An 11575-nucleotide genomic window follows, 5' to 3' on the forward strand; every position below is an offset into this window, starting at 1 on the left:
TCATATTCCTGTAGGAAGACATGTTGATTTTATTCATGCAATGGATGTTTGATTGTATACTTGCAAGGATCACATGTCAACTAATGGAGATTTGATTCTGCACATACAATGGAGATTTGATTCTGCACATACAATGGAGATTTGATTCTGCACATACAATGGAGATTTGATTCTGTACATACAATGGAGATTTGATTATGTACATATAATGGAGATGATTATCTATATCCAGTCCCTTCATTACTTCGCCACGGAGACCATGTCGATGGGTTGGGGTAATGATCAACACTTCGATCCTCGAGGCGTCTCCCTTGCCGCCTCATTAAAAACCTTCTCGGGAATACCTGATTGTGACAAAACCTGGGTAAGGGAAAAAGAGTACGACTTAGGTGACGCCTTCTTTTAGAAATGGAAGTACTGGAGATGAGCGACATTCCAATTGTTTTGGAGTAGTTTTCCTTCCATTGTTTCTAACTGGAATGCTCCTTTGTTTTTTGTGGTTGTGATTTTGTACGGTCCATCCCAGTTAGTTCCTAGTTTTCCCTCAGTAGGGTCTTTTTGCTGCTTGTGTTTTAGCCTTGAGGATGTAATCTCCGTCTTTGAGCGGTCGCACCTTGGCCCTCTTGTTGTAGTACCTGTCCACTTGCTGCTTCTGGGTTACCATTCTTATGTGGGCCATGTCTCTCCGTTCTTCAACTTCATCTAGGTCTTGTAGCCTATTTTCGTCATTGCTTGGTCCGCTCTTATTGGAGTATCTCAAACTGGGTTCCCCGACCTCGATGGGTATAACTGTGTCAGTCCCATAGACCAGTGAATATGGCATCTCACCTGTGCTGGTTTTTGGCATAGTGCGGCATGCCCATAATACTTCCAGTAGTAGTTCAGGCCATTGCCCTTTAGCATCCTCAAGCTTCTTTTTCAATATATTCAGTATTACTTTATTGGAGGATTCGGCTTGACCATTGGCAGCAGGGTGATATGGCGTGGAGAGTATTCATTTGATGGGCCATTTTTCGAAGAATTTAGTCGTTCTTTTTCCGACGAACTGAGGTCCGTTGTCGCAACTGATTTCTTTGGGGATGCCAAAATGGCATATTACGTTTTTCCATATGAACGCGTTGACCTCTTGCTCACGTATCTGATGTATGCACATGCTTCCACCCATTTAGAAAAGTAATCAGTTAAAACCAAACAAAAACGTACCTTACCTCGTCCTACTTGGAGGAGGCCGACTATGCCCATTCCCCACTTTATGAATGGCCATGGTGAAGTGACGGAGTGAAGGAGTTCCCCCGCTTGATGTATCATTGGGGTGTATTTCTGACACTGTTCACATCTCTTGACATAATCCACGGTTTCGTTTTTCATGGTGGGCCAGTAATATCCGGCGCGGATGAGGCATCAAACGAGGGCGCAGTTTCCCGTGTGGGCGCCGCAGTGCCCTTCGTGTACTTCTTCCAGTACTCGCCTTATTTGATTTGGCCCAAGACATTTAGATAGAGGGACGCCAAACGTTCTTTTGTAGAGATCACCATTTACGAGACTGTATCGAGCTGCCTGTACTCGTAGTTTTTTGGCTTCTTTTTTATCTTGCGGGAGCGTTCCATCCTTCAAATATGCTACGAGGCAATTATGCCAGTCCCAAGTTAGGTTTATAGAATGTACCTCGACGTGGTCTATTGCGGAATTGAGGAGGGTAACCACATTTTACCTGTTGATATTTTTGGTGGTAGCAGCTAATTTGGCGAGGCCATCTGCTTCGATATTCTGCGCCCTGGTATCTGGTCGAGGCGGCATTCATCGAATTCCGGTAGTAGTTTGTGAATTTCTGACGGGTACTTCTGTAGTCTCTGTTCTTTGATTTGGAAAGTCCCAGTGACCTGGTTCACCACGAAGTGAGAGTCGCAATGGAGGACGAGCCATCGGGTGCCGTATTTGAGGGATAACTTTAAACCTGCAATCACGGCCTCATACTTGGCCTCGTTGTTAGTCATCTTGGGGCATCGTATGGAATGACGAATTACTTCGCTTGTAGGGACTTCAAGGACGAGTCCTAGTGCCGATCCCGAGGCGTTATAGGCACCATCGGTATAAAGGATCCAGAGGTCAGTATGCGTGGAAGCGCGGAGCGCTTCTTGTTCTACTTCAGGCAATATTTCTGCGCTAAAATCAGCGACACAGTCGGCGAGCACCTATGACTTAATGGCAGTTTGGGGTTGGTATATTATGTCGTGCTCGCTTAATTCTATGGCCCGTTTGGCCAGTCTACCCGATAGTTCGGGTTTGTGTAGGATACTTCTGAGGGGGAAGGTTGTCACTACCTTTATGGGGTGACATTGATACGGTCTGAGCTTTCGTGAAGCTACGACTAACGCCAAGGATAGTTTTTCAAGGTGAGGGTACCTTGTTTCGGCATCGATTAAGGCCTTGCTAATATAGTAAATCGGAGATTGCATAGCTTCGTTTTCACGGACCAAGGCTGCGCTTACCGCAACTTCAGAGACTACTAGATACACAAGTAGACATTATCCCAAGTCCGTTTTGACAAGTAGTGGTGGTGAGGATAGATACGCTTTCAACTTTCTTAGGGGTCGATACATTATTCATTCCATTGCAATCCGTGGTCTTTCCTTAGCACATTGAAGAATTTGTGACATCTATCCGAGGACCGCGAAATGAACCTTGATAGGGCGGCTACTCGTCCTGTCAGTTTCTGCATATACTTTTTGCTGGTAAGCATCGCCGGTATTGCGTCGATAGCCCTGATTTGATCTGGGTTGACCTCGATACCACTATGTGATACTAGGAAACCAAGGAACTTTCCTGAAGTTACGCCAAAAGCACACTTTTCGGGATTCAGTTTCATTCTGTATTGCCTTAATATCTCGACGACCTCTTTTAGATGGTCGATATGGTCCTCTTTCTTTGTCAACTTTAGTAGCATGTCATGATGTAAACCTCTATGGTCTTGCCGAGCTGTTCCTTGAGCATCTTGGTAAGTAGTCTTTGATATGTGGCCCTTGCGTTCTTAAGTCCGAACGGCATTACCTTATAGCAATATGTCCCTCGGTGAGTGATGAAAGTTGTTCTCTTGATCTTCTTCGGCCATTAGAATTTGATTATAACAGGAGTAGGCGTCCAAGAAGCTCAACAATTCGTGCCCCGCTATTGCATCGATGAGCTGGTCGATATGGGCAACGGAAAGGAGTCCTTCGGGCATGTTTTGTTCAGATCGGTAAAGTCGACACACATCCACCATTTCCCGTTCTTCTTTTTGACCATGACCACGTCGGCAACCCATTGGGGGTATTTTGACTCTCTAATGGAACCATTAGGGAGTAGTTTGTCGACCTCTTCGATGACCGCCTCATTGATGGCGACATTGAACTTTCTCCTTATTTGCCATATTGGAGGATGAAGCGGATCGACATTCAGCCTGTGTGTGGCAATCTCCCTTGGGATTCCTGGCATATCTGAGTGGGATAAGGCAAACAAATCGGCGTTATCAATTAAGAACTCATGATATTTACCTAGTTCCGTGAGGTTGTGTCCAACATAAGCCTTTTTTTTACTGTCGATACTGTCCAACTGGACGGGATCGAGATTCTCTACAGTTGCCTTGCAAGCTTCTATGATGTCCGGGTCTTTGATGGCTTCTACTTGTACGTCGGGTCTGGTTCCCGACATGGCTGATTGCTATGCCTCCGCACTAGCCCCTTTTAGTTGTTTGGTATGAGCACAATCTTGGACGATCCGGTGGTATTCTTGGGCGGTGCGTGGCTCGCCTCGGATGCTGAATATCCCCCATGGGGTGGGAAATTTGATTACTTGGTAAAAATATGACGGGACGGCCCGTATGGCGTGTATCCATGGACGTCCTATGATGTCATTATAGGTTGTTTCCTGATTCATGAAGTGGAATGTCGTTTCTAGGGTGACCCCTCCTGCCAGGACGGGTAGCATTATTTCTCCAGATGTTCACTCCACGTTCGTGGGCAACTGTCCGTTTGAGTTTATGTGTGGTGGTGAATTTCACACGGTTGATCACTGTATTGTCGCCGCCGCCAATGATCATTTGTATGGTACGAGTTGGTGATGGTGGCCTTGGAGGTCCTTGAGGTTGATCGCGCCCTCGAGCGAAGCTGGCCCATCCTTTATCGCTCAGCAGTTCTTTCAGCTACCCCTGGTTTAACATCCTCACTACTTCTTGTCGCAGACCTATGTAGTCTTCGGTCTTGTGTCCTCTCTCCTGGTGGAATTCACACAGGACGTTCGACCTCCTGGTACTTGGATCCGATTTCATCTTTTGCGGCCACTGCACCTTCGTGCCCAGCTTTTCCAGTGCGTACACTATCTTTGAAGGGGAAGCACAAAAATTCTGAGCAGATAGTACTGAAGGCATACCTCTTTCATTTCGGAGGGGTGCAGTGTGTCGGGGCGCGACATTCGCATGTCGTGGAGAGGGCGGATTGGATGTTCAGATATAAGGATGATGCCTTTCTCGATTAAAACGTAGTAGTTGATCCCTTCACCCGTCATTATGTCGATCTCTCCTTGTCTCGGTATGGACTGATGTTAATCGCTGAAGCGGGTCGTTCAGGTCGTCCTCGTATGCCCTCACTTCGGCGCAATAAGCGTTGTCGATATCTTCCCACGTGGTAGGGGTACTTCATGAGTCTACTGAGTTGTTTTTTGGTTGCTTTTGATCCGTTTCTGTTTAACCCATTTTGAAAGGCTACTACTACCATCCCTTCCGACACATTCGGTAGGATCATCCTTACTCTGTTAAATCGGGCTAGGAAATCCCAAAGTCCCTCGCCCGTCATTTGCCTAACGGCTAAGATATCATTAACCCTAGCCTCAGCCTTCTTCGCTCCCGTGTGAGCGGAGGCAAATTTATCCGCCATCTCTTCAAATATCGATATCGATCGTGCTGGCAGTTGGGAATACCATATCAATTCTCCCCCCGTAAGAGAGTTTCGCTGAATTTTTTTAGCAGCACGGACGGTACTTGTTCTTTTGATAGATCATTACCCTTTACTGCGGTAACGTAATGGATTAAGTGGTCCTCCGGGTCCTTGGTCCCATCGTATATTTTCAAGTATAAGCGGCATTTTGAAGGTCTTTGGAATAGAATGGGGAGCTGCCCCTTCGCTGTACGGCTGTTCGGCGAATCGGCCCACATCGCGTTTTGGTAATAACTTCGGAGCTCCTGGTATTTTATCAACCCTCTCCTGATGTTTTTTCATCTGGTCGCGGAGTGTTTTGTTCTCACTTTCCATCTATTCTATTTTCTTTAAGATGGTCGTGAGTGTATCGTTGTCTGTATCAGCAACAGTACGGGTATTACTTGTTCGTGTAGCGTCTGGCTCACTAGCAGCGGCTGCGGTTTCTGTGGGTAGCGCGTCTTCGTTACCTCCCTGAATGGGTTTCTCGAGCATGTTGCTCAAGGTGCTCGTTAACCATTCTTCTAGTAGCCTCTTGACAGCCGGCGGTGCTTCTCCCGCCGCAGATGTTGAGGTTCCCCTCTCGCGCAAGATCGGTAGATCCCCGTGGGGAGGAGGTGAGATCTCCCCCTCCGGTGTGACACTTGGTGTTGCATTCTCATTGTCTTCTCCACTAGCTTCGTTGAGGGAATTGAAGAGGTTGTTTGTGACATCCACTACTGCCTTTAGCCTCGCTTCTCCCTTTTCCGCCGTCGCTGATTTTTATGAAGTTGAAGATAAGTGATTATTACTTTCAAAAGTCTAGATAAAAACTACGATTTCAGCTATAGAAATCCCCACAGACGGCGCCAAATTATTTGACTCAAAAGATATTAAAACCTTTTTGAACAAATCAATCAAAGATGAAGGGGTAAATCTTAGCTGAGGTTAATAATCTGTAGAAAGATTGATAAAGAAAGAATAGATAGATCACACGTTTTCTTTTTATTCGTAAATAGTGATATTTCCAAAATTTCGAATCCCCTTTTCAAGGTTATTGTCCCCTATTTTATACTAGGAGAAAAACTCTTCTAAACTATGCAAGACAAAAATACAAGGAATATTCGAAGGAATATTCCCAATACCCCCTAATGGCTATACATTATTACAAGGGTCGTCTCCTTCAGGGCGTCGATTCAGGGAGGCCTCATCAATCGTCGTACTCGTTGTCGGTCGTGGTCGAACAAATTTGGACCCATATAAAATTAATTTAGCTAAACATGCACAAACTAATCACAACATAACCCTCGATAAGTGAAAATAATAAGTGAAAAATATAGTATCCCCAAAACAGTAAAAAAAATCGGGCTAAGATAGTGTGGGCGTGCAAAATAGTTGGGATTTAATTCTTGTTAAGATAGCCTGGATCCAATTTCTTCCTTAATTAAAGAAGGATCCTTGTTGAAGATTCTCATTATGAAAAATTCTCGACTAAACTATTAGGTGTTTGTCATAATTTTTTAGCCATATTTGATTTTCCTATTTGCTGAAGGAAAGTGCAACATGTTTATTTTAATTGAGTTTTCCTTTTTGTAGAAGGAAATTACAAATCTCCCATATTTTGCTAGTCCTTTTCCTTGTAGGAAAAAGTTTGGACTTCTATAAATTGAGGATCCTTCCTTCTTATTCAATAATATCCACAATGTAGCCATATGGGGTTTGAGAGTCTTATTTAGGGAGGAAAACTTTACGGGACAAGTGTTAGTGTGTCACTTGTGTTTGCCTCTTCGTGAGGTTATTCTCTCGATATTTTGTACTCTTTTTTTATAGTAGATTGTTCATCTTTGCAAGTGAACGTAGGTCAGTTGGCCGAACCACGTTAAATGTTTGTGTCTCTTTTGGTATATTTCTCTTTATTGTATAATTTATCGTTGTTAAAGGTTTGTGTTTCTAGTTTCCGCATAATACCTAGTTTTTTCGGTCTAACATAAACTAAGGCCTAGGGCAAGGGAATTGGACAGGCTCTTTAGGAAAAGACAGTCTTTTCCTTCTTTTCTACAGGGAATTCCTTCTTTCAGTTTTGAATATCTACCTTAATTTGAGATTACTTTTGAGTACGGAAGAAGAGGGCAAAAAATAAAGAGAAAAGCAATAACAAATCAGTTTTTGAAGTTAAATATTTCCGGTGCACTCTTACTTAGCTTTTGCTCAAATGTCAGCATAAACAATCTTAAATATAAAAAAGAAAAAGGGCCAAATTTTGACCCTCTATTATTCAAAAAATAAATAAATTACATTTGTCTTTGTTATATTATGCGAAAAAAAGAAGAAGCTCCTATCGTAACCTAAAGGTCCAAAAGTAACCCTCCCCGCTAACGTTAGAAAGTTCTGTAAAAATTGCACGGGCGCCCTATTTGGTCGCCCTCATTTAACCTATACCCATTTTTTTAAAAAAACTTTTAACCTGTACCTACTTTTTAAATAACTTCAGCCCCCTTTCTCCTCCATCTCCTCCTTCGTTTTCTGCCATTTTTGAGTTGCCAACACACTCCACTTCAACTGCACCACTTTTGTTAGTGTTTAGAGACGCAAAAGTACGGTTTAGGATTTTAAGGCTGTGAGTTGTTTGTAATTATGTAGATATAATACTATAATATAAAAATTTAAATTAAGGATAACAGATTTTTGATCGAACTCAACTAACAATGAATCGGAGTTTAGTTGAAGAGTGAAGAAAATGAAGAGAGAGAGAGAGAGAATGGACATATGGTTTATGCTTGTTTGATGCGTTTGAGACAAAGACCAAATTGAATGTGGGGACTCAACTCTAAAGCTGAAGTTCTATAGTTACAAAACAAAAACTTCAGCTCTAGAGCTGAAGTTGGCCAGTTACAAAACAAAAACTTCAGCTCTAGAGCTGAAGTTCGCCAGTTACAAAACAAAAACTTCACCAGTTACAAAAACAAAAACTTCAGCTTTAGAACTGAAGTTCGCCAGTTACAAAACAAAAACTTCAGCTCTAGCCAGTTACAAAACAAAATTTCAGCTCTAGAGCTGAACTTCAGGCCCATCTATTAGAATGCTGAAGTTTTGCGTGATTGCCTTTGCTATTTCAGCCCCGTATGCTGAAATTATGCAAAAAAGCGGGTACGTTTACAATTTTTTTTTCAAAGAGGACACAAGTTAAAACGTGACACAAAAAGCGGGTATAAATACAAATGACTGACAATTTTTTCATGTGGATGGCTGGATGCCACTTAACTATCTTTTTGTTTTGTTTGGGCCAAATTTACTCTTTTACTATTCGTTTGGAGCAATTTTATTCATCTACTATTCGGATATGTGCAATTTTATCTTCGCCGATGTTCCGAAGGAGAATTGAGGATAATACTATACCATTGAGTTTTCTCACGCTATGCACGAGAGAAATACTTCATTCAATTTAAGAATTATCATTTTATCATAGGGGCGAACATGCTTCAAATGAGTCCCCGATCTCTCTCCGTGGTTAACAGTAACAATTTATTTTACTTCAACAAGCAGCTTAGTTTTTCAAGGGTGTTCACAATTAATTTTTTTTCCAGAAAAATTAGAATCAAAAGTGTTCTTAGTTGTATTCCACCACCTCTCCCGTTCTCTTTATTCCAAATTTTTGTGTATCCTTCAATCTTCATTAACTTTTTCTAACTAAATCTATATTTATATGCACATACTAGTTACTTGTATTCCCCCACATTTTCTCCAGTACTCTTTTATTTTATTTTTTCACTAACTTTTCAGCTAAAATCTTAATTTATGTGCACGTACAAGCGTCTATCCCTCTATTTACATGCTTACACTCAAACTTTAGTAAAAGAATCGTCCTATTGCCACAGCTAATGAGGCCCCATTATTGGTTCTCTCTCTCCTTCTCTGTCAACTGTTTCTGCCCGTGAAAAATTCTACTCCGTTTCAATTTAGATGAGGTTGTTTTACTCGGTATGGAGTTTTAAGAAAAAGAAAAAGACTTTTAAAACTTTGAGATTTTAAAAGCTCAAGGAGTAAAAATTTTGTGGGGCCATAACATTCGTGTGGTTAAAAAAACTTTTCATTAAGGATAAAATGGGTAAAATGAAGTTTAAAATTATATTATTTCCAAATTTAAAAAATTCTTAAATCAAATGGGAAGTTTTCTATCATTTCATTTGAAGAGAAGCACAATCATCCTCTCGTTCACATCTCTAGCTCACATGCTGCCATCGCAAGGAAATATTAAACTTTCTCAAGCATATGAAATTGACTTATTGGATGATTCAGGAATATGTCCTAAATCATCTTTTGACTATGCTTCTCGTCTAGCTGGGGAAAAGCTTCTCTAGGTTATACAAAGAGGGATCACATAAACTATCTTCGTGACAAAAGAAAAGAAAGTTTAAAGCAAGGAGTGGCTCGTAGTTTGGTCGATTATTTTGAAAAAAGAGTAATAAAAGATCCATCTTTTCGATTTTCTTTATAATTGGATGATGATGGTTTGATAACAAATGTTTTTTGGGCTGATGCTAAAATGATAAGGGATTTTCAGATTTATGGTCATGATGTTGTATCATTTGACACAACATATAGAACAAATAAGGAGTATCGACCATTGGCTTTGTTTGTTGGATTAAATAATCACAGGGAAATGGTTGTATTTGGTGCTACCCTTTTATATGAAGAAACAACTGAAGCATTTGAATGGCTTTTTACTGTATTTTGTAGAGCTATGTCTGCAAATAAGCCACAAACATTCATCACAGATCAAGATCCTGCAATATGTTTAACAGTCTCATTGGTGATGTCACAAACATATCATCGTCTATGTATATGGCACTTGGAACAAAATGCATTTAAACATCTTAACCATATCTTTAGAGCTCATAAATCATTTCCGAGTGATTTTAGCAAATTGCTTTATTATTAAGAGTATGAAGATGATTTTCTAAATGCATGGGAGGAAATGCTTGAGAAATAGACCTTAAGGATAATAGTTGGTTTGCTATAAGGGAAAAGTGGTCAGTGACATATGGTAGAAATGTATTTTTAGCCGGTATGCGAAGTATACAGTTGAGTGAAAGTTTCAATGGATCACTAAGGGGCTACCTGAAATCAGATTTAGATATTGTATAGTTCTTTAAGCATTTTCAAAGAGCTGTTGATGATAAGCGTGCTAATGAAAATAAGTCAAATTTTGACATGACCCAACGAATACCTATTTTAAAGGTTAAGCTTCCTTTATTGATCCATGCGAGAGAAATATATATTGCAACCATATTTGATTTGTTCGAAAAAGAGTGGGAAAAGTCATTACTTGTCTCTATAAATGGCTTTCATGAGGAAGGAGAATTCTGTAAATACAATGTTAGCACGCATGGAAGTCGCAGAGAGCATTTAGTAGCAGTGAAGTGCTCAACAAAAGTAGTCTCTTGCAGTTGCAAATTTTTCGAATTTTCGGGTGTACTATGTGGACATGCTATAAAGATTCTGGACACATTAAATGTCAAGGATAAGATTCCGAACCATTATATATTAAAAAGGTGGACAAAAGATGTTACCAACTTGGTTGCAATGGAGATTAAAATGTTTACCGAAAGAAGTGATCCAAAAGTTGAAGTTAGTACAAGGTATAGACATTTATGCCAAACTCTTGTCCAAATTGCAAGTGAAGCTTCAGAATCAAGAGAAGGATATGAGCTGGTTGCAGAGTATTCCAACGAGATAATTGCAAAGTTAAAGGAAGTAAAAATAAAAAATGAATCTCATGAAAGTCCACCAGTTCTAAGCAAAGATCTTCATGATGAGACAATATTTGTTGACAGTGCAAATGTCACAAAGGTGACAGGGTTAAAGAAGAAGTAACCAACTCGTCGCTCCAATACTCGACCAAAGAGTTTTGTGGAAAAGACCAGGAAGAAGAAGAATAAGATTCAATCGCCAATATCTCCTCCATTGCAAACTGTCCAACATGTAAGTCACCTTGCAGGCCTCCAAGCACCATGTCCGCCATTGTCTAATGCCAAAACGAATATGGTATATCATAACAACTATATTTTATTCCTTGTGTTGTATTGTGTAAGCTTATTTTTCTCTTTACATGCTAGGGATTGGGAGAAAGAAATTCTTACCCATGGTATTCTTCAGAATCGTCTCAACTAACATCTCATGGAAGTCTATCTCAACTCCTAAGAGTTAGTATAATTTATTTTTGCGATTTTATGTCCTTATTTTTTTAAATAATACTTTCATATGAATTATTTTACTTGCAGGATATTTCATTTGATAATTTAAACAATTACGCTCAAGGTTGATCGCCAATATCATGAAAGAACAAAGGTTGCATAGCAATATAACTTGCATTGTCACCACAAAGATAATTTCAGCACTTCTATTTATTCCAAAAAATCAGTGACTGTTTCCAGCTTTGGAGTGTAGTTTATAAATGCTTCCATATTGAAAAATATGATTCTCTGTTATGACAGACATCAATATTGCAATAGAATTGAGATAATTCATGGTTATGTTAATTATTTTGACTTTGGTATTTCTGTATTGTGAATAAGCAAGAGGATGGATGACTTTTGTGTTGGTGAGTTTATCTTGCCGCGCTCTTTCATTACTGAAGCAACTGAGCAGTT

General features: G+C 40.4%; 1 protein-coding gene across 1 annotated transcript; it reads left to right on the top strand.

Annotated features, from left to right (window-relative positions):
• The first annotated feature begins 9468 nt into the window (after positions 1 to 9468).
• On the top strand, positions 9469 to 10799 carry LOC138877933 (protein FAR1-RELATED SEQUENCE 7-like). The gene is made up of 2 exons (XM_070157578.1): positions 9469 to 9735; positions 10071 to 10799. Exons 1-2 carry the CDS (start codon positions 9469 to 9471, stop codon positions 10797 to 10799), a joined length of 996 nt encoding a protein of 331 aa, XP_070013679.1.
• The last annotated feature ends 776 nt before the right edge of the window (positions 10800 to 11575 follow it).

This window comes from Nicotiana sylvestris, chromosome 9, assembly GCF_000393655.2.
Source record: "Nicotiana sylvestris chromosome 9, ASM39365v2, whole genome shotgun sequence".
NCBI lineage: Eukaryota > Viridiplantae > Streptophyta > Magnoliopsida > Solanales > Solanaceae > Nicotiana > Nicotiana sylvestris.

Coding starts and splice junctions, on each gene's coding strand:
- LOC138877933 (XM_070157578.1), top strand. CDS start 9,469: ATGATAAGGGATTTTCAGATTTATGGTCATGATGTTGTATCATTTGAC. Junction 9,736..10,070: donor TATGTTTAACAGTCTCATTG/GTGATGTCACAA, acceptor GATATTGTATAG/TTCTTTAAGCATTTTCAAAG.